Here is a 22,894-nt window from a genome sequence, read left to right on the forward strand (position 1 = left end):
GGCCTGATTATCAGGTCTTCTGGAAGAGTTCTCACTTCCAGGCTCTAGAAGAAACCTCATGAGAATCAGATACACAGTCCCCCCGTCTCTTTGCTGAATCACTCTTCAACGACCGGGCCTGGGCATTTTTATTTTAAACCATTTATATTTTTAATAGGTCTCCCCCAGGTGATTCAGACTTGCCACCAAGTTTCAGAATGAATGCAAAAATTCCCTCTGATCTTCAGCACTGGGCTTATAACCCAAGAAAACGTACAATGGTCTCTGCGCATCAGGGGAAATAAACCCCTGGCACATACCTTCCCTCTGCATGGAGTGTGGATGCTATTTCACTCCTAACACACCTACTACAGTCGATGCATATGTGTGTCCCCCCCCCCATTCATACTGAAATCCTACCTCCCAAGGCTGATGGTGGTAAGAAGTGAGGCTCTTTAGGAGATGCTGAAGTCAGAAGGGTAGAGCCTCAGGAACGAGATTAGTGTCTTAAAAAGAAGTTCCAGAGAAATCCCTGGCCCCCACCTTCTGCCATGTGAGGAGAGAGCAAGAAGGTGTCCGCTGGGCCCTGAGAAGAAAGCCCTCGCAAGAACATGGCCAAGCCTGTGCCCCAAGCTTGGGCTTTCAGCCTCCACGACAGCGAGAAACGCACTTCTCAGGTTTGTAAGCTACCCAACAGTCGTGCTGTTTTGCTGGAGCAGCCCGGCCAGACCAAGACAAGCCCTGGCTCTTGTCACTTCTCCTCACTGCTCAAGTCTCACCTGACACTTCCTCAGAGACTTCTTCCCTAAGCCACCCACGAGCCCCCTTTTTCGCGCTTATAAGAGTTTGTAGGAGTTCCCGTCGTGGCGCAATGGTTAACGAATCCGACTAGGAACCATGAGGTTGCGGGTTCGGTCCCTGCCCTTGCTCAGTGGGTTTACGATCTGGCGTTGCCGTGAGCTGTGGTGTAGGTTGCAGACGCGGCTCGGATCCCGCGTTGCTGTGGCTCTGGCGTAGGCCGGTGGCTACAGCTCCGATTCAACCCCTAGCCTGGGAACCTCCATATGCCGTGGGAACGGCCCAAGAAATAGCAACAACAACAACAACAACAAAAGACCAAAAGACAAAAATAAATAAAAAATAAATAAATAAAATAAAATTACTCTTAAAAAAAAAAAAAAAGAGTTTGTAGATTCCTTTACAGGACTCGCCAAAGTTTCTGCACATTGATCGAAGCGGTTATTTGAAATAACACCAAGCTACTTTCTTTTCCTTTTTTAAGATTCTTGTTTTTTCTATTATAGGTGATTTACAGTGTTCTGTCAATTTCTGCTGTAAAGTGACCCAGTCACGTACATACACATATAGATGTATATACTCACACACACACACACATTCTTTTTCTCACATTATCCTCCATCGTGTTCCATCCCAAGTCCGCGTTTCTAACTAGACAGTTATGGTTCGAGAGGCCTGGAATCATCTGGGTTTCGCCCACCACTGCAACTCCACCCCAGCCCTAGGCCTGTCACACATGCAGCAGCTGCAGACATTTTAGTCAGAAGTTGCTGAACTGATGATGTGCCTGGGAGAGGGACCGCTTAGCTGTGTTTTGAGGGATGCATCGGGAAGGACAGGCACCATCGACACGAAAGTGAACCTCCTGAAGGGTACAACCACTTCACAAAAGGAAAACGCCCCCTTTTCAGGGTTTAAGATAATAAGGGAGCTAAATATGAAAGGAGCAAAGACTGCACACGAGCACAAAGTATTACGGCTTCGCACTCTTAGGCTGGCAGTTCACTGAAAATGGAAGGCACGATTTAAGAGTTGCCATGAGTCAAAGCAGTCCGACAACCAAGTCACAGCTGCATGTGACACCTGAGTTTTGGAAATCAGGTGGAAGGATGTGGTAACAGAAAATGTTCCCAGGAGTTCCCATCGGGTGCAACGGAAACAAATCAGATGAGGAACCACGAGGTTTCGGGTTCAATCCCTGGCCTCACTCAGTGGGTTAAGGATCCGGCATTGCCGTGAGCTATGGTGTAGTTTGCAGATGCGGCTTGGATCTGGTATGGCTGTGGCTGTGGCACAGGCCGGCAGCTGTAGCTCCGATTCGACCCCTAGCCTGGGAACCTCCATATGCCACAGGTGCAGCCCTAAAAGGACAAAAGACAAAAAAAAAAAAAAAAAAAAGAAAGAAAGAAAGAAAGAAAGGAAAATGTTCCCAAATGATGTCATGAGAGGCCACAAGGAAAAGAGCAATTGCTCTGCAGAAATGAGCAACTATCAGGACTCAGAGCCAGGCTTCTCTGGAGGGAAACAGAACGGGGCCATACAAGGAGGTAGAAACAGTAGCAGATTTACATGGACAGTAAATCCTGTTAGATGCCAGGGGCTCATTTGGGTAAATTACGACAGCTATACTATTTACACTAACACAGCAAACCCTATGTGAAAAAATAGCAACCCACAATTTCCCCTGATCTGTAAGCAGAAACTCAGGTTTCCAAGATGATCTTCGATTTTGGCTTTTGAAGACCCACCAGCCCTCACTTCTCCCCACTCCCTGCCCTGGCCGAGGGTAAAGCTGGGCCAGGGAGGGCCTGGTTCAGAGCCTTCTCAACTCTATCTGCCCGGCCCCAAAGCTTTAAATGCCTACGAGACGCAAATACAGCCTGACGTTCTCATCCTCAGCGCTGATGAGATGTCTTTCGTGTTATGATTTCGACTCATCGTGCGTGAAGCGTCTCGGATGTAAGCTGTGTCAAGTGGTTCAAAACGGAGTCCCAGTGGCCAAGGTCAATGTCTGTGTCAGCTGTCTTGGAAAGTCCCCTGTAGGACCGCAAGTGTCTTAGAATAAAACCTTTGCACCCACTGGCAGACTCCTTAAAATGAGCCCACTGAGCCGAGTCACTGAAGCCTCTTCCCTGGAGGACCCCACTCCACCTGCTGAGAGCTGTCCCAGGTAGATGCTGCCTAAGGTTCATGCTCATCCCAAGACCCATTCCTGGACCAGAAAGGGCTGCTTGTGCTGAGACACCTCCTTCCCAGGCTTCCCCTGGAATGGTCACCCCCTTTCCTTCTTTCCCCACTTGACTAACCTGTGCCGTGTGCTACATGAATGCTGGCTGTTTGTTCTACTCCAATCCCATGACTCTCACCCCCTTACTGCTGGACCCACAGCAAACATCCCATCTCACGACTTTCTCTGGCCTGGGCTACTGTGATGCCTGCCAACATGTCACGTCTGCCTGGATACCCAACAGCATCTCCAGCTTCATAAATGATCCCGAGCTCTTGGTTTTCCCGGCAAACCCGGGCCACCCAGGTCCACTCCAGCAGGTGCCATCCCACCATCCACACCTTTCAAGTAAAAAAAGCTAAGTGCCTCATTTTGATGTTTCACTTTCCCTCTCGCCTCAAACCCACTCATTCTCCAATCACAAAGCCCTGTTAGTCCCCAGCCCCACCCATCTGGGACCTGTCCACTTCTCACTACGTCCATTGCTATTATCCTACCCCCAGCCATCATCATCCCCTACCCCCATCAACCTCCCTACTTCTGCCCCCCCCCCAAGTTATTCTCCACTCAGCAGCCAGAATGATCTTTTTTCAAAAAGGAAAGCAGACATACCACTCCCCTGCTCAAGATGCCCCAGTGGTCTCCATCCATACTCAACAAGCAGAAGGAGAAGAGGTCAGAGAACTGAGAGTTCTGGTGTGGCTACTAACTCAACTGTAGCACAGTTAACCTCCCGCTCCTAGGGGTTTTTTTGTAAAATGAAAGGGCTACAGGTTTGCCCTTAAAAGTCTAGGATTCTAAGTCCAGGACACAATTTAATATGCCCACCTCAGCTTATCCCCTCTCTCCCTTTCAGTTAAATGCCTGTTTCCCAAGTCCTGCATCTCATAAGCACACCCACTCCGGCCCAGGGGCTACACGCAGCAACACTCGAGATGCCTTGGTTTCCCTCTGGCTCTCACTTGTTAACTTCAGGCAGAAAGGAAGCCCCGCCTTCCATGAGGGCGGGCCCACCTCCCCGGTGGCAGCTCCACAGCTAGGAGGCATCCACATGAGACTGCTTGAGTCCTGGCTGTACCCTCAGACGGGTCACGTCAAGCGGCCACGCATCTTCCAGTTGACCCAAAACTAAAACGGATGTGCCCAGAAAAACCAACCAACCAACCAACAAACCCAATACAGAATGTGAGATCTCAGCTCCACTTAGACGATTGACCTTCGATAATCTTTTTCTGGTAGGATTTTAGAAAGTCCTTTTTTGTTTGTTTTGGGCTGCGTCCAAGGCACGCAGAAGTTCCTAGACCAGGGACAGAACCCACGCCACACCAGTGACCATGTCGGATCCCCAACCCGCTGCGCCGCCAGGGAACTCCAGGCAAGACTAAGTCTTAACTGTGAGAAGGATTTATCCCACAAAGGAAGAGCATTTTTTTAGGGGTGCCAACTGAAGTACACAAAACACGGGTTTGCCATGAAGTGAAGAGACAGAAGAAAGCATAAGGACCTCTCTCCTTCGTGGCTGGAGAATGCAGGCGCACCAGACAGACAGGATGACTTGCCCATTTTGGTTCATCTCTTAAAAGACCGTTGGATGGAAGCAGTGGGGAAGGGGGAGAAGTGAAACAAGCCACGAACCCCTCGCCGCCACGACGAGAACTCGGCTTCAACTCTTCTAAACCAAAGGCTGACACCACACAGGAACAGGTTTTCCTCCTTCAAGATACGGCCTCTTGGAGTTCCCGTCGTGGCGCAGTGGTTAACGAATCTGACTAGGAACCATGAGGTTGCGGGTTCGGTCCCTGCCCTTGCTCAGTGGGTTAAGGATCCGGTGTTGCCGTGAGCTGTGGTGTAGGTTGCAGACGCGGTTCGGATCCCACGTTGCTGTGGCTCTGGCGTAGGCTGGTGGCTACAGCTCCGATTGGACCCCTAGCCTGGGAACCTCCATATGCCGCGAGAGCGGCCCAAGAAATGGCAAAAAGACAAAAAAAAAAAGAAAAAAAAAAAAAAAGATACGGCTTCTCGTTCCAGCTCCAGATGCTGGATGAGAGTCCCTTCTTTGAACCTTAAGGAATGCTACGTTCTAGCACTCTGTAAAGCTGACATCCAGGTGGTCTCAGGAGTTCCTGAGCAATGGATATGCAAATCAGAATGTTTACACAACAGATGTAATTAAACCATGGCTTTACCTTAACAGAGAAGCATTAAAATAAATTCACTCCCAACATTTCAGGTGCACTCCTAATCTGAACTTGAGTAACTCGTGCTACTTTAAAATGCGGGTGATAGGGTGTGGGCTCTGATTGTCCTCACTCAAACACCACTTTGCCATCTGTCAAAGGAGCAGAAAAAGCACTTTTTCCTTTGCTTAAAAAGATAAAGTGTTTTGGTTACTTGAAAAAGCCTAGTTCTTTATTTGTGACTCACTCTCAGACAAGACGTCGCCACACCCTCCTCTTTTTTGTAGGTGGTAAATAAAATATATGAGAACAGAAGTTCAGTTTCAAAGCTTCTTACAGTTCATAGGGAACAAATCTTTAAAAATGTGGGCTTTGCCTTCGACGTTTTGACCTCTTGTTTTCATTTTTTTATGGACTGGATCTCAGGAAAAACTAACTGCGGCTGAGGAAGTATTCACCAAGAAAAAAAACCTTTTTCCCCTTCGGTGTCTTTAAAGAAGCCAGTGTTCCCTAAAGTCAAAATAATCCAGGACAGCTCAAAACCTTCTGACATTTTTCTCACGATAGAAATGTTCTCTACATGGACGGGGCTGTCGGTGGTACAGGTAGCTACATACGTTCTCCAAAACACAGCAAACTATCCTTCCCCGGTATCTATAGTGCCCTGTACTTAAATTCGGGCTCCATAAAAAGGATTTGGAAAGGCTTTCTGCAAACCACCTTTCAGAAGCTGCTGTCAGCAATCCAGCTCAGACCTGAGCTTCATGGGTCCTTGAGATCCTCAAGCCAGAAAGGACTCTCCCTGCAACAAAGGCCACGGGCACCCCTACCCCCAGTTCTCCAGAACCTTCCACCTCAAATCTCCCTTCACCCTGGAACTGCCCCCGACGTCAAATTCCACTCACCTCGACCGACTGAGCAGGCATTTTGAGCTTAGTGAGCTTGGTTTTGGCAGGCACTTTTAAGTCTGTTTTTTCAAAGGTCTGTTGCCGGAAGTCTTCCGGCAGCGGCTTCAGTTCAGGGGACTCGCTGGGGGCCTGATCTTGGCCATCCATGGGCCGGACGTAGGCCGTGGGCTTCTGCTGCATTGCAAGGCTTTTTGACGGGAGGGGGGGCGGGGGGAACGTCTGAGAAGGGGGCGGGGGCGGGGCTCCCCCCAGGCCAGCCGTGGCCCCCGAAGGCTCTTGAGGGGTCTCTTTCTCGGGGACCTTTCCCGCCAGGTCCTTGGGAGACTTGCCCGGGCCGTAGCCCTTGCTGCTGCTGCTGCTGCTGCTGCTGTGACCCTTGCTGCTTCCCTGCATCCTGGGGAGAGTCTGCTGGTTGGAATGTACAGGAGACAGAGGGGGGACCGGGGACGGCAGAGCGAAGAGAGGCGCGAGCTCCCGCTCCGGGGCCGGGTCTGGCATCAAAGCACCGTGGTCGCCGTCAGCTCTGCGCTCGCGCTTTTTGTGCTGACTGGAGCCGTAGCCCTCGGGAGCGAGGCGATCTTGGGGCAGGAGCGGCCCGTCCGGGGGCCCGTAGCTTTTGCCCTGGAGACTCGGCACTGGCTCCATCCTGGGCTGCGCCATCTTTGGGTTCTGGCTGATGGTACCAACAGGAAGTGGTCCAGAGGCAGGCGTGTTCCCTGGCTGGTGGTGGAGGCTGGGGTGGAAGGAGTGGGATGGGATGCCGCTCCCCTTCTCGGGAAGTAAAGGATATCTGGGCTTTCCCAACCTGTGTTCGGAAGCATCCAAGCGTTGAGAGTGGGACTTGGTACTAAGAAACTCCTTCATTTCTTCGTAGTTGCCCAGCATGTTCTGTATCCGGCTGGAGAGCTCATCACCTTTTTCTGTCTGAAAAAAGACAAGACAGCAGCGTTAGATACTGGGAGGGAAAAAACCACCACTTCATACACCATGTTACATCATGCCGTTAAAAAAGAAGCACCTCGATTTAATAGGTAACGTAGCATTTTTTTTAAAAAATCTTTTTAGGGCCGCACCTGCAGCACATGGAGGTTCCCAGGCTAGGGGCTGAATCGGAGCTGCAGCTGCTGGCCTACGCCACAGCCACAGCCACAGCCACACGGGATCCGAGCTGTATCTGCAACCTACACCACAGCTCACAGCAACGCTGGATCCTTAACCCACTGAGCGAGGCCAGGGATCGAACCTGCATCTTCATGGACCCTAGTCGGGTTCGTTCCCACAGAGCCACGATGGGAACTCCACGTAACAGACTTTAACGTGCAATTTTAACTCAATTCCCCTGTTGAGAAGCCTATCGCGGACAAATATTACTAAATACAGGAGACTAACGTTACAAAAGAAAACCATAAACTGTGGTCATTGTGACTAACAAGGTTCAGAGATTTTTCATATTTTGTTTTCAGAAACGACCTCCAGGATAAGCTGGTTGCCTTATTTTCGCAGTTGCAACCCTTATTCAAACTTACTCTCCTCGCAGAGTCAAACACGGTGATAAATCAGAAGACTTTCTCATAAACAAGAAATACCTTGTAGGGCTCTCCAAAAAGGGGGATCTTTTCAGAGAATGCCTCCTTCTCTTGGTGAGCTTCCTGGTTGCGTCTCTCCTTCTCTCTAATCCGAAGCAGGTTTCTGTCTTCATTGTACAAGCTGCTTCAGATGCCACAAAAGAAGCAAAACAAAGTTAATCAGTCTCCATGCTCTGCGGTGCATATGCACACACGAGGGGGAGGCAAAGGGAAGCAAGCCCGCGATGCAGAGACCTCGGGGAGGTGACCTCGGGAAAGCCCAACTCCCTGGGCACGTTCCCAGATGAAGGCCTCAGCCAACGGGCTGGGACCCTCCAGCCTTGGAGCCCGCTCTGGAAACCTAAGCATTCGCCCTGGGCTACTACTGCCTTCGTGGCTCAGGCCTGACTCCAAATGGAACAGTCTTTTATAATCAGGGGTGGAACGGAGACGAGATTAATGGTATTTTTACTTTCGGCTTGCAAAAATACGGGGTAGAGGTGGAAGCTTTTCATCTGCAAGCAGCCAGCAGGATGTGAACGTTAAAAAAGGCTGTTTTCTCGGATCAGTGTGGCACATTTTGGAAGATTAAAATCAAAAGGCTTATTTCATAATTAAAAGATCACTGGGCACCCAAAACAGCATTTACTTTATTCTCGACCTACTCTCCTGGAAGTGTCTTGGCATGTACGCCTGAAAAGATAATTTTTATTTCTCATTTCAAATGTCGAGGACGGGAAAATCCAATTTTAGAAGTCAGCACTACCTACTGAAACCTGTAGTCTGATTGCCCACCTTAAACCACATCAAAATGTATCCTAAATCATCAGCCTTGGCACCAAGGGGGTTAAAAAAAAATGCATTTGCTGTCAAACACATCGCAAAGATTGAAAGCAAAAAAAAAGGGCAGTTTTAGCATTTAAACCAAAAGCGGGCTTGTCTTAGGTCCGACACTCAGGCCAGGGCCTCCCAAACACAATGTATGATGTGTAAGAATAATGAAAATACGAACTATAAGAAGACTTTTGTCTGCACAGACTTGCTTTCGGGTATCTCCTGAATCTTTACCATCAATGTTACTTGAATAAATGGGAAAATATTCAACTGTTTCTCCAAGGCTCTATGCACCTTAGAAATAAATGCGAGCCCTGATACCAGACACCCTCCCCACCCCTTTCCTGGCCCCGCTGCCCTCTCTGGACTTCTCTGATGCCCCTAACAAGAACCCCGGCCTTCCCACGGAAAGAAAGCCAGTCTAAAGCTCGGGTTCTCACGTCACTACCCATACCTCAAAAATAACAAGTGTTTGATGGCTCTTTGCTGCTGTAGAGTAAACCCTACATCTTTGCTTTGGCATCAAAATCCCCCCATAAGCCAGTACAGAGCTACCCCAGAAATGACCTCGCTGCCTCCCGCGGGGCTGCTACGTGCATTCTACCCAACGGTCGTGTCCATTCCCCAAACACGCCCTGTTTGGGGGGCGGCTTTTTGCTCGATACCCGCCCCCTACCCCTCAACCCCCTTTTCCTGAAAGATGGATGAGCAGCTCTTCCAGGACTAGTTTACCCATTAAATATGAGTCTCCTGCACACCACCTCTATGTTCCAGCCACACCAGACTACTCCCCGCTCTTTAGTGATATCCTCGAAGTCAAGGCTTTCATTTGGAACCCACAAATTCCCTCTGCCTGTCTCTCAACCTCTTACTCCCCAATTTTCAGCTACCAGCACATCTCCGGAGCGGCTCCAGTTTCAGCCACCCTGAAGGCTTCCTTGAGTCCAAGCAGGTCCGACTTAACGTACTGAGAGGTTCTTGCCCCTTCTCCCCTTGAGCGCAAACCCCATCAGGACAGAACCTCTCATATTTTTCTGCAGGTGCTAAGATGTGGGACTTTGTACAGAAGCTAAACATTACATATTTTTCTTTCTTTTTTTTGTCTTTTTTGCTATTTCTTTGGGCCGCTCCCACGGCATGTGGAGGTTCCCAGGCTAGGGGTCGAATCGGAGCTGTAGCCACCGGCCTACACCACAGCCACAGCAACGCAGGATCCAAGCCGCGTCTGCAACCTACACCACAGCTCACGGCAACGCCGGATCGTCAACCCACTGAGCAAGGGCAGGGACCGAACCTGCAACCTCATGGTTCCTAGTCGGATTCGTTAACCACTGCGCCACGACGGGAACTCCACATTACATATTTTTCAATGTGAAAAACAGTCCCTGTGCTTCTAGTATATTCTTACGAACTTGTAATTTTTAACTCTGGAAGACATGTGCCCAAAAAGGCTTTTTTAAAAAAAAGGACAATCATCTAATTAATCATAGTTGTTTGCTATTTCCACAGCCTTTCCCTCTGTGGGGTCGGGGGGCGGGGGGCCGCGCAGGTGGCATTCACGGGCTTCGGAAGGACCCCCGATCAGACCACGCATCTCGATACCGGATTTCAGGAGACCCACAGGGTGAACTTTAGGTCAGTTGACATTCTGAAAACATTGAGGAAAAGCTCAACCAGAAACTGGCTTATGGCGTCTTCTTTAAGAGGCTCAATCTCGGGCAGTCAGACTTAGTGCTGGGGACAGGAGCTCCGGGGACTTGATGACCGACCACCCAAGAATTCCTTTCGATTGTTTCATGATTTTGATAGTTCTTGTTGGCTCGGGGGGGGGGGGGGGAGACAAAATAAAACCCATGTGACTTAACATCCAACCACAGGAGCCATGCACAGGGCTCATCAAGAAACAACTTTTTTCCTTCAAATTTGCTTCAGGGCCACTTAGTTTGCAGGGAGGGGTGGGGCAGGCCACTGTGTTCTCTCTAAGCAACTTGAATTCCCAAGTTCTTTCCTTTCGCAAAGCTACCTGGTGCAGGCACCCCACAGGAGGCATGCACAGATGGGGAGGCAGCTTGGCACAGACGTCTGCTCTGCCATTCTGGCCACTCGGGGAGCTCTCCCTTGTCTGATTCTGCTGGTTACATCCGTGAAGTCCCTACAGCATGACTTGCTTCTGAGTGTTCATGGCCTGTGGCTGTGCTTTAGGAGACAGAGCTCCGCCCACTTCTGGGGAATTGCCACCTTTGTCCCAGAAAAGGGCAAAATTCTCCGTCTCAGACTGAAGGGTGAGCATGTGCAAGGGCACCTCAACCATCAGGCTGCAGGGGTCCTGGCTTAATTGTCCTCTGAGCTACACAGAGATCCTGACAATCCTTAACCCTCTGAGCGAGGGCTGGGATCGAACCCGCATCCTCATGATACTGGTTGGGTTCGTTTCTGCTGAGTCACACCCTTCAACTGAAAACCCCAAAAATAGTGAGGTGAGGAAAAGACATCACAGGATCGCTGGTAGGATGAGTCTGACGAGGTCTAGACTTGGTGAGAAAAACTCCCCCACGCGCTGTCTGTGGGGCCTCTCCCACCGAGGCTCCTGGGCGGGCAGAGAAGGGCAGGGGAGACAGGAAGTGACCCATCCAGGTTCCAGGACAACAGGGGATAAGCTGTGAGCCCTCATTCCTCAGGGGTGCCCACATTCTTGCAACAAACAGGGTCTTGCCAGTGGTGTTGGGTAGCTTCCTGATTTATTTGGCTTTTACTTATCATGAAGTTTGCAATGGCCTAAGGAATGGTTTGTTAAAACTATCAGGCAAATTTTTGCCTAAGTACGTTTTCTAGGTTCCACTTTGAAATGGGGGGGAGGAGAGTTTAAATTTAAAACAACCTTAACACAATTAGTAGCATGAGTAAACCCTTGTTCAGCCTCTTACACATCATTGTTTTTAAACCAAGGTGCAAGCAAGGAGGGGGTGGATGGAAGAATTTTAAATGAGGGGGTGTTAGGAAGCAGTAAACCTCCTACGCGATTCATAAACTCTGTAATTACCCTTGAATAATTACAAGTTGACTACCACTTCACTTAATTAAAGGTGGCAGTTTCTTCTCCGGGACGAAGGGGCGGTGGGGGGTGGGGGGAACGCATCCTTCACCCCAACACGAGCCTTGTCAGGCTCTGTCCCTGGTCACGTGGAGTGAGTTATCCTTGGGCCTCTGGATCTGGAGACGAGGCTGTACCAGGGACTTGAGCACCTGTGGACTTCAGTGTTGGCGGGGGTCCTAGAACCAATCCCGTGGAGACACCAAGGGACGCCGGCCCGAGTTCTCCCCACCGCCCCGACGCGGCCCTTGGCATCAGATAAGCGGTTCTCAAACTTAGGTGAGCATCAGAAAGCACCTGCAGGACTTGTTCCAACACAGATCGCAGAGACCCACCCCCGGAGTTTCTGATTCAGTCAGTCTGGGGTGGCATCTGAGATACGCATGTTGAACAAGTTTCTAGGGGGTTCTAAAGAGCACAGGGGAGCACAGGCTTTGGGGCCTGCATGGGTTTCTTTAGGCTTACCCAAAAACAACAGCAGTGATGGAGGCAGCAGGGCCAAGGACCACCACCCCTTGGCGCCTGCTCATCAGTGGGCACTGCTTTAGGGACAGACAGGGCATCCGTTTCCTAGTTAAGACTCGCAAGTGCTCTGTGAGAGGGTGAGTATTAACCCCATTTCCCAGCCTAAAAACGAGGCTCAGAGATTAACTTGCTATTAAACGGTAGGCCTGAAAATTCAAATGCAGGTCTGCCTGGCACCAAAGCTTGGGTTCTGAACCGCAGGTCGGCCAGAACCACTTTCAGGCTATGTTCAACAGGGCAGATGCAGAAAGCAGGCTAAAGTGTGCTCATAATTCCTTATAATCCGTTGTCTCCAAGAGGCACCCATCGACAATTCAGGTATTATCCCTGCCAGCGGAGCATCTCAGAGCCATAAACTACACGGCTGGTTAAATGCATCCGCAAGGGTCTGCCCCTGCCTAGGGACTCAACAGAGGGCCCTGTGCATGAAGTTGCTCTTCAAGCTACAATTCTTACTTTAGAGCCTTTTTTAAGTGTATGGATTTGAGGTCACTGACCCCATAATCATCTCTGGATTCGCAAGTCATCTCTTAACGTGCCAAGGGGCTCTTCACTTTCATTTCTTTCAGGAACAGGCTGTAAATAAACTTGCACCGAAGTAGCCATTATGTGTCCCGGGTTGGGCTCTTTTCCCATTAACTTCTGGCCGGCTGACCCCGGCCCTGTTCCTAGGGCCTCAGTGCCAGCTTTCTGGTCAGCCCCGCGTCCCCACCTGGGGGGCAGACACAAGTCACATGGTGGTTTGAAGCAGCCAACTGCATACAGAAACAAGCCCACGTGCGGAAGGGCCCCTGGGCAGAGGGTGCAAAGTCTGACCACCCAGCAGACATCCCTAGTTCCACCAAGAGTCTGCGAAACTATTTTAAATCAGGAGGAACTGCACTTTGCAGGAGCCAAGCCTCCAAAGAGAGCTCCGAAAAACGCACCCAACCTCCGCCTCTACCACATGTTCTTTTAAAATTAAGTGAACCAGAAAGACCGTCGGAGGAAACCACAGGCTTTAAGGTCCAGTGCCCAGGGAGAGGGCGGTGACATTGAGACGCACTAGCCATCACTCAGGTGGGCTGCGTTTCCCTGCCAGAATCCCACCCCTTTCAATCATGTTCAGAGAGAAGGTGATGCTGCCGTGGCCCCCAGGGCTGCCCAGCCAGCCCCCGAGCAATCCTCCAGGCAGCCCCACGCCGGGGCCTGTCTGGGCACATTTACTGCCCACTTTTCGAAGGCTTCTCCTCAGGGTCATGGGCCCTCGTGTTGAAACATAGTGATAAAATGAAGAAATCAGAGCTCGGCAAGGATCTGTGAGAGTGACCTCCCTTTTCTCTCCCCCCTGCACTGAACAGGAAAGCACATTCGTGAAGGGGGCACTCAGGACGCGGGCGCGCTGGCTCTGCTCTCATCCGGCTGTAAGCACCTTCCCCGGGCTGAGCCCACGGGCCCTGCGCTAATCTAGGTTAGCCATGCAGGATCTCGGAATGCCACCGGGCGCTTCCATGGCAACTCGGCCCAAGGGGCAGGCTGTGCACAGCTGACTACCCATTTATCACCCTTGACCGGTCACTTCGCACAGGCCTTCCTCTGACGGATGTGACCGACTCCCGTTTAAAAGTTTAATTCTCCCTTGGAGGACAGAGGGCAATGTCTCCTGGGTATTTATCTTCGAGGGTCTGGACGAGACGTGTGATAGGAAGGAGGGGGGAAATCCTGAAATCAACGGGGTGCATGAATTCTCGAAAAGAACGAGTCTCTTCCCTCTTGTAGAAGCACAATGCCATTCTGATTGGAACGTACAAAGGACAGGGAGAAACATAAAACTCACAAGTCTGTTCACAAAAGAGAGGCAACTCTGGCTCAGAGAGTGGTGATGTATGGGCCACCAAGTGACGGAGGCCAGGGGACAGCAGGCTTGGGCGCTTACTCAATGTGCAAGTGACTTTTTCAGTTTGGGAGCCACCCCTGTTGACTTTTTAAGTCCATCTTCTGGCCCTTTGTGTCCAGGTCCTCTCATCCTACATACAGCCCAGGAATCAGATTACACGTTGCGCATTGGCTTTATGGGGAAAAAAAGAGTCGATATGCTTCAAAGCACAAAAAAGTTTTGGCCATGAAACGGTGACACTTCTAAGTCCATTTTAAAGTGAGAAAGCCAAGTGCCTGTGTGAAGGCAAACGAAGTGTTGCTTCAAAGAACGGGGAATGGTCTCCTCTCCCACTTCATGCACATGCAAGAATTCCCAACAGGCTTTCTCCTAAGAAAAATCACCGCGCTACATCTTTCAAGTATGTTTCCTTCCCTGCCTCCCCCGCCACTGAACACACACAGTAAATACAAAGAAAAAAAAATCGAGACTTAATCCTAAACAAACCTGATTGTATGTAAAGACTCAGTATCAGCCGAGCAGCATGACAAAATAGCATTTTGTCACAGTGGTTTTCCTGGAGGACCCCCCGGGGATCATGGCAAACAAACAGCGCTCCCCGAGACTCCTGCTTGTGACACAGGCGTGCAGCCGCGTTACCCCACGGAAACGGCTGCCTGTGACTCCACATGCTGCAAAATTAAATCAGCGTTTAAGACATTTTATAGACCTTAAAGGCACACTAAGAGTTTTAAACTGAGATGGGCCTCCACCCGGGGCAAACGTGGGGAATCAAAGTGAATCACTTCAATTCTAATGAGAGATGCGCTGATCGACCTTCCAAGAGAATCTGCCGCGTGCTTCCAAGAGGCCCATTAATGTGCAGCAAAGATCTGAAAGGATGCACTTTACAAAATCCATCAAGAAAGCACTAGACTGCGGGGAACGGCGAGGTGGCAGAGTGGTGGTTTAGGGAGTTTCTCACTTTAACATTCAGTTTTGTTTTTGTTTTTGTTTTTTGGCTCTTTCCGTCTTTTCTAGGGCCGCACCAGCGGCATGTGGAAGTTCCCAGTCTAGGGTTTGAATCAGAGCTGTAGCCACCGGCCTACACAACCAGAGCAATGCGGGATCCGAGCCACATCTGCAACCCACAGCTCACGGCAAAGCTGGATCCTTAACCCACTGAGCGAGGCCAGGGATGGAACCCGCAACCTCATGGCTCCCAGTCGGATTCGTTAACCACTGAGCCACAACAGGACAACATTCAGCCTTAACGTGCTTTTTGCACAAGGAATCTTTCCTTCGTTACCTGTGTAGTTAATAGTTCTAATTAAAGCCAAAAGGAAACCAACAGCCTGACGCCCGTGTAAGGATATCATCAGGATCAGGAGGAAAGAAGTATCGGGGTGTTGTTCTTTTCTGGCAGTAACTCTCAGTGGAACCTCTGAAAACTGATTCTGCACCCTGGACTCAGGCCTGGATCACACTATAGACCCATCTTCATAAAGCTGCATTGAAGACTCCGTTCCCAAGTTCAAACACCAGCCGCCGTTTTTTTTAACTGACGTCGTTTCACTCTAACCCATTTCCCTTCTTAGTAAAATCATACAAATCTATTTCGAGGGGCATTTTCCACCCCGTGAAAAGGACACGAACGTGGCTTCCTCATTCACAGGTTTTCAAGGGGGTGTGGGGGACACTGTGGGAGGAGGCACCCAGCACCAGCGAGAGGAGGACGACTGCGAGGGAGACAGGCGAGCCAACGCAGCCCACGTGCAGAAGCGCGTCCCGAGCCCCCCAAGCACATTTTAAAAACCAAAACACTAGTCCTGACCGAGGAAGGTCATCACGCCAACGACGCACTGACACAAACCACACCAGGGCCATGAAGCTGCCCCCCAATCGCAAAGATTTGGCCACACATACAGCTAGCAGGTAATAAGCTATTCGTTTTTAATGCTCCTTGAAAGGAGATCAGCCCCACCCCACGCTCCCGCTTTTTTACGGCTGCACCCGTGCGGCACGTGGAGGTTCCCAGGCTAGGGGTCAAATCGGAGCGGGAGCCGCCGGACTACACCACAGCCCACGGCAATGCTGGATCCTCAACCCACTGAGCGAGGCCAGGACTCGAACCCGTGTCCTCATGGACACTATGTCAGGTTCTTCACCCACTGAGCCACAAGGGGAGCTCTGACGGGAGAATATCTTCTTGTTACTGGCAAATTCCAGAAAACTGGGTCACTGAGGAGGAGTCCCTAAAATGTCGAGAGCACTTACCTGCACTTAACTGAAAGGACGGTATAGAAATTACTTGCTCCCCATAGTGGCGAAGGGCTCGCTGGAGAAAAATCTGCCACCTGACTCGGTGTTTGCGTCTCCCCTGCCTTAGTTACAAAGATCTCCGGTGATCAGAGCCGCCTCGGGCTGCCTGCTTGTTGGCACTGCACATTTGGCACCAATCAGAAACAGGGGTAGAAGCTGCTGGCTCTTCCCCTGCAAGGCTGGGCTGTGCTAGGATCAGCCAGAGCTCTGGCCTCGTTCCCAGGCCATTCTTCTTACACACTCAACTGACCATGAAGGACCAGATCACATACCTATCGAATAATGAGGCTGGTGAAAGTCTGTATCATTACAGCCACACGTTAAAAGAATGCTGTGGTCACCAAGTGGGAAAGAATGTTGACAAGCAAGCTTAAAGTTTTGTATTTTTTTTTAACGCCTGCCTCATTAATTTCATACTCGACAATTTAAAAGGCTTGGGGCATTAAATCAGTTAAATTCAAATCAAGTCTGGTATGGACTTCCTCACTTCTCAACCTGAGCTATCTAGCTCCACAAAGCGGCTTCTAAAAACCATGAATCTGGAGTTGCCATTGTGACACAGTGGAAACGAATCCGACTAGGAACCATGAGGGTGCAGGTTCGATCGCTGAACTCAGTGGATTAAGGATTTGGCGTTGCTGTGAGCTGTGGTGTAGGTCGCAGACGTGGCTCAGATCCTGTGTTGCTGTGGCTGTAGTGGAGGCCTGCAGCTGTAGCTCCAGTTTGCCCCCTAGCCTGGGAACCTCCATATGCCTCTGGAGAGGCCCTAGAAATGGCAAAAAGCAAAATAAATAAAAATCATGAATCTGCTCTTGCTACCCACTCACTTGATAACCTTCTGAGCTCCTTGCTGCCTCCAGGATTAAAGCTGATGGGTGGGGTGCCGAGCCAACACTCCCCCACCTGGCTTCCACGGACCCTCCACCCTCACGCAGAAGGACCCCTTTCCACCCACCCGCCTCACCTCTCGACCCTCTGAGCACACGGAACCAGGAGGCTCGGGAAAGCACAGCCCTCCTCTCGCTGCCTGTTCTCTGATGAACTCCTAACTTGCCTCTCAAACCCCTTCCAAAACATCACTGCCTCTAGCCTCCACGCTCACCCCCCATCTCCTGCTGTGAGTGAGTCCTTTCTCTGGGATACCTCTGTTCTTGCCAGTCTTTCCATGTTTATTTACAGAAATGAGACAGGCTGTACACAGGCTGACAGATTTTCCTTATTAGACTGTGAGCCCCTTAAGGGCAAGGACCATACCTGAGTGCTTAGAGAAAAGGGATGCTTAATACACATCTTTGACTACAACGATTATATTCTGGCACTTCTCAACTGCACACAACCCCAGAATGCTGCTGAATTCTGCCCGTCTTTAGTATGTGATGACAAAACATGATTCATTGTCTGATACCTAAAACCGATTTTACCAGACTGTTGTACCCATAAAATGACTCAAACCTAGAAGGAAACTGACATCATTCTTTCCTAGATCAGCCATCAAGTCTGCCTGGGCTAACACCGTCTGTTTATCAGCTAATGCGACAGGTTTTATTCTTCAGTTAGCCTCAAAAGTCCAAGTATTAACACCAAAGGGGTGGGTAACATTTACAGCACATACACATTTAATTTCAAATCAACAAGATTCAGAACAATATTCATAAGTTGCGTCTGGGAGGAAAGCTTCAGCAACAAAAATCCCACAATGAACAATCTCTCCAGGCTGCTATACAGGCATCATGGGAAAACAAAGAAAACATAAGCTCCAGAGAGAGATAATTTAAAAATACATATCAGATTATGTGGCTCCTTCTACTGCTGGAAGCCCCTTCTGTACCCTTAGCATTCAAGCTTCACGTCCAGAAGCCTGGCCTAGAAGGCACCAGCCCTACTTCTTTTTCTCAAAGGCTCCCTCCCAGATCTGGTCTCATCCCCAGGCAGGCCCGTCCTCAACTACCAGACACACTGGCCTTTTGCTGCTGGAATGGGGAGCTGCGCTGCTGATCCCAGTCTGGAAGCTGGGTCCCTAGAGCTGAAGACAACGCTGTCACCAATGTCTCCGGCTAAGAATCAGCCAGCTCAGCAGGTGTAAATGGCCGCTCTCCCCGCCAGCAGGAGCTCTCCAGCACTTTCCCAGGCTTTGTCTCTTTGTATCACTATCTAAAATGGTCTTGGAGTTCCCATCGTGGCTCAGTGGTTAACGAATCCGACTAGGAACCATGGAGGTTGCGGGTTCGATCCCTGGCCTCACTCAGTGTTGCCGTGAGCTCTGGTGTAGGTCGCAGACACGGCTGGGAACCCGCGTTGCTGTGGCTGTGGTGTAGGCCGGCGGCTACAGCTCCGATTCGACCCCTAGCCTGGGAACCTCCCTCCATATGCCGTGGGAGCGGCCCTGGAAAAGGCAAAAAGACAGGAAAAAAAAAAAAAAGTCTTGTCTGTTCATTTCTCTGTATAATTATGTCTGGCTCCCATTCTCACCTCCCTGAAGAATGGAAGCTGCAGAAGGCCAGTCGTCTCTTCTTTCTTTCTCCTCACCATGAACCCAGCACTCACCCATTCAGCTAAAAGAATTCCGGCTGAATGGGTGGAATTCTGCGTACACATTCAGAGAGTAGTGGTTTCTTTTTATTACTATAAAAAAAATCCTACAATTTGAAGTCAAAGCAAGTATTTTCAAAAGACAGTCATTTTTTAAAAAACAAGGCAGTTACGGACAGCATCTTCTAAACTGAGTAATACATCAAACTTTCAAGTACCGAATAGAAAACAAGAGAAAAATCATTTCCAAATTCATCTTGTGTCTCATGAGACTGCTACAAGGGGTTTACTTTTATTAATTAATTTATTTTGGCTGTGCCCACAGCATGCAGAAGTTCCCCGGCCAGGGACCAAACCCGAGCCACGGCTGTGGCCTGAGCCACAGCAGTGACATTGCCAGATGTTTTAACGGCTAGGCCACCAGGGAACTCCCTTAAAAGATCTTAAAAAGCAACTCTTCTCTCAAATTATTTGGGAACAAGTTTTTTGTTGCTTTTTTTTAAAAAGAGACTAATTCCACAGTCATCAGCGATCAAATATATTAACCAGATATTTTTGGTCTCTTAACAGCTTAAGCACCAGGTCATTCCCAACATACACCAAAGTGAACAAATTACCACTCTACAGAACAGCCTGGAAAACTACAGGATTTACCAGTCCAAAAGGAAGAGTCCCTCCCAATGACTGAACTTCTAACACACATTCCAGAAAACCAATTGCACCACATATGATAAGAAGAACCGTTTGAAACTGGGCCAACGTACCAAATACAGCATCAGCCAGAACAAATGCTCAGCAATGAGACTTGCTACCCAGCAGCAAAAAGCAACAGGAAAAGGCTTACACTTGGAAAATGAAAGGAAAAGCAATGTCTGTGTATTGATAAGAACAGCGGGGAACAATGGGATAATAAGGGAACTGGCAAGATGCTATGTATTTTCCAAAGAAGAAATTTGATTCAGAGACACTTATTCTTTACACGCGTACACGGAACTCCAATACTTTTTTTCCATTACTGAACAATTCTCCCCAAATTGGAGGGCTCCTCCTTTCCCCAGGTAACGAAGCTCATCCCATAAAGGGAGAGGATATCCCAGACTCAATTCAAAGATTCTCCATTCCCCCATCAACACTCAACCTCTCCTAGTAGAAATCATTGTCAATTACATCTTAAACCTAGTTCAACAGGCTGCTGTGGACACACAGACGAAGAGATCAACTTTCTAAGACTGCAAAAGGTTTTCAGGCTCCAACAATCACACGGAATAAAACCACAGGGGTATCTAATCTCAATTGCATGTTGCACAAAACAGACAGCGAAAATGCAAGAACAACGTGTTCCTTGCAAGTGTTTTTGCTGGACCATCAGCCTTTTCTTTCTTTACCTCTTGCCTTAGAGTTCCCTCTCCTTTGGGTTAACTGCACACGTCACACTTGTTTTCACAGAAGGAAAGTGCAATGTCACAAAAACCAGAGGCCGACTCGTTCCTCTGTTCCATTTCATTCCACAGACATTTCAAGGAGGAAGAACAGGGAGATTATTATAGAAGAAAGCTGGAAACATGGATTGGTATTTTATATGGCAACAAGCAACAATTACACGTTTCTAAATATTCTCATTTTCATCATAACCCCAGCTCACCTCCTACCACCCGCTATAATTGGCATCGCCTTAAAGCTAAACAGTAAGTCATTGTTTTTCTGGAGAAGTCTCCCTTCATTTTGACCTCTGCTGAGCAGTGTTATGAGCCTTACAAAGCTTGTCAGGATTCTTCGGGCTGGATTTTGGCCCAGCCGTGAACATTTATATGCAGAATCTATCATCTTTTCCCCATCACTGCCAACAGGCAGCTCGCTCGCCTGAAACAAAGGGTACTTATCCGGCCTAATAAAGCAGCCCTCCACCTTCTCGAGGGCTAGTAAACTAGAATCTGATGGCGCAGGGACTTGGAAAACAAGTACATTTCAGGACTTTTAGAGATTACGTGCTTTATAATGTTTCAAATTTTTCATTTTTAACTATCTCTTTGAATAGCAGAGGCTAATATGGCTGTGGTTAAGAAATAAGCAAACAATGAAAATGACCAAATATACTGATAATGACATATTAGACAAGGCCTCTGATTGTAAAATATTGTCTCCAAACAGAATTACATTTTAAATATTATTTATGCCACCTAGATTTATTTAAGAGCACTAAGCACGTATCTATCTGTAGTTTTCTGTAATTAACTCAAGATCTTAACCCTCACGGAATGGTAAGAGATCTCGTTGTTTCCAGTAAATATTGACTTCTACATGCTCGGCAAAGGAGTACGGACACCAGTGTGAGAAAGACGCAAGGGGGGGCCAGGGACCAAGAGTGACCGTAGAGGCTGGTCACAGGTGCTACAGAATCAGGGCAGAAAACACCAAGTCTAAATGGATGAGTCTTGAATGATTTAATTAAGAGCAATGACATCTGAGCTTGAGGGATGAAAAGTCTGGAAAACGGGAAAGGACCCCCCCCCCCATACCCCTGCTGAGAAAGGGATTATTGGCCATGGGTTATTTGCACCATCTCACCTCATGCCCCAACTCCAAATTTCTCACAGGAAGGGTCCAAAGAACCCCAGAGATGGCAGCTGTTGTTTTTTGGGGTTGTTTTTTTTTTTTTCCTTTTTTAGGGCCACACCTGCGATACATGGAAGTTCCCAGGTTAGGGGTCAAATCGGAGCTTCAGCTGCCAGCCTCAGCAACACCACCAGGTCCTTAACCCACTACGTGAGGCCAGGGATCGAACCTACCTCCTATCCTCACAGCCGCTAGGTTGACTTCTTAACCCGCTGAGCCACAACGGGAGCTCCAGTATGTCAGCTCTCCGCAACCACACTTTCCACCTCCGGGAACTTTCTTAGGGCAACAGTCCCCTGAGAGCGGCCTGCAGGCTCTTCTCAGCCTGAAACAAGGATCTCAACTACGGTACACACGGAAAGCGATCAATTTTAGGAATGAGCAGAGGGGGGCTGCCCGGGTGGAGCATGCAAACGGACTTAACAGTGGCCGCGGGTGATCAGGAAAGTCAAAGGAATCACTCCGTCCACACCCTCTTTCCTCCTCACGGCCCCACAGAGGGTGCACAGACCGGACACCCCCAGAGCATCAGGCCACGGTCAGAGCCTCGCTGTGCAGAGCAAGCCTGGCACCCTAATTCAAATGACCTCACCCCACCTTCCAGACCCCCAAGGTATCACTCTGTCTGCTGAGCCAGCGGTTGCAGTTCCAGGGCTGAAAAGGCTCAGTAGTAAATTAAAAGAAACATTTAATGGACTCTCCCACCCCAAACTATTCCTTAATTTCCTGACATGACTAAGCCCAGAAACTTCAGAGTGGGGAGTAAAATTTGAGTGACAGGAGAATAAGGCTACCCGTGCAAAGAGGGGCAAAATTTTTCTACCATTCCTATTTGACTTATTTTTAATCACTGCTTAGATCTCAACCTATACATGTACACGGAACAAAGTTTGCAGAAACAAAAAGATGGACTAGACCAGGGGGGTGGCAAACGAGGGCCTATGAGCCAAAGTTGGCCCCGAGGCCTGTTCTTCCCCACATTTATTGGGACACAACCCTGCCTCTGTGGTTCCATACTGTCTGCGGCTGCTGTGGTCCTTGAACAGCAGAGGTGAGGAGCTGCAAAGCTGAGGAGCAGCCGCAAAGAATGCATGAGCGGTAAAGCGTAAATTATTTGCCATCTGGCCCTTTACAGAAAAGGTCTGTCAACCCCTGCACTAGACCCTACATTATTGAGAGAGAAAACTCAAGGATGAATTTTTAAAGTCCATTTTGGAGTGTTTCATTTTGAAGGAGGGGAGCGCAGGCTGCTTCTGAAATAACTTCTAGAATATGCACGTCTTTCAGGAACCCCCAATTTCTCTCTCACCAGCTTTCCTGCCTGGAGGGAAAAGATGGGAAATCTCCATTCTTATCTCTAATAATCTAATTTTAATGCCTTACTCTCTTATTTCAAAAGATGGGCAGCATGGAGTGTGTGGTGAGCAGCGTCCCAAGGGGGCCGCCTGCAGGTTCCGGGGCCACCCACGAT

General features: G+C 49.2%; 1 protein-coding gene across 11 annotated transcripts in view; it reads right to left on the bottom strand.

The window, feature by feature from the left end:
- Positions 1 to 22,894, bottom strand: part of AFF1 (AF4/FMR2 family member 1) — a 195,996-nt gene that overhangs the window by 88,247 nt on the left and 84,855 nt on the right. For 5 of the 11 annotated variants that reach the window (XM_021101781.1, XM_021101786.1, XM_021101785.1 and 2 more), the window contains 2 exons: positions 7,676 to 7,796; positions 6,087 to 7,013 (listed from right to left, as the gene is read on the bottom strand). In XM_021101781.1, the coding sequence (XP_020957440.1) occupies positions 6,087 to 7,013; positions 7,676 to 7,796 (1,048 nt within the window). Of the gene's footprint in view, positions 1 to 6,086; positions 7,014 to 7,675; positions 7,800 to 16,236; positions 16,914 to 22,894 lie in introns of those variants that run through there. The other 6 variants (XM_021101783.1, XM_021101780.1, XM_021101782.1 and 3 more) reach the window with 3 other exon arrangements.

Source organism: Sus scrofa, chromosome 8 (assembly GCF_000003025.6).
Source record: "Sus scrofa isolate TJ Tabasco breed Duroc chromosome 8, Sscrofa11.1, whole genome shotgun sequence".
In the NCBI taxonomy this organism is placed as follows: domain Eukaryota; kingdom Metazoa; phylum Chordata; class Mammalia; order Artiodactyla; family Suidae; genus Sus; species Sus scrofa.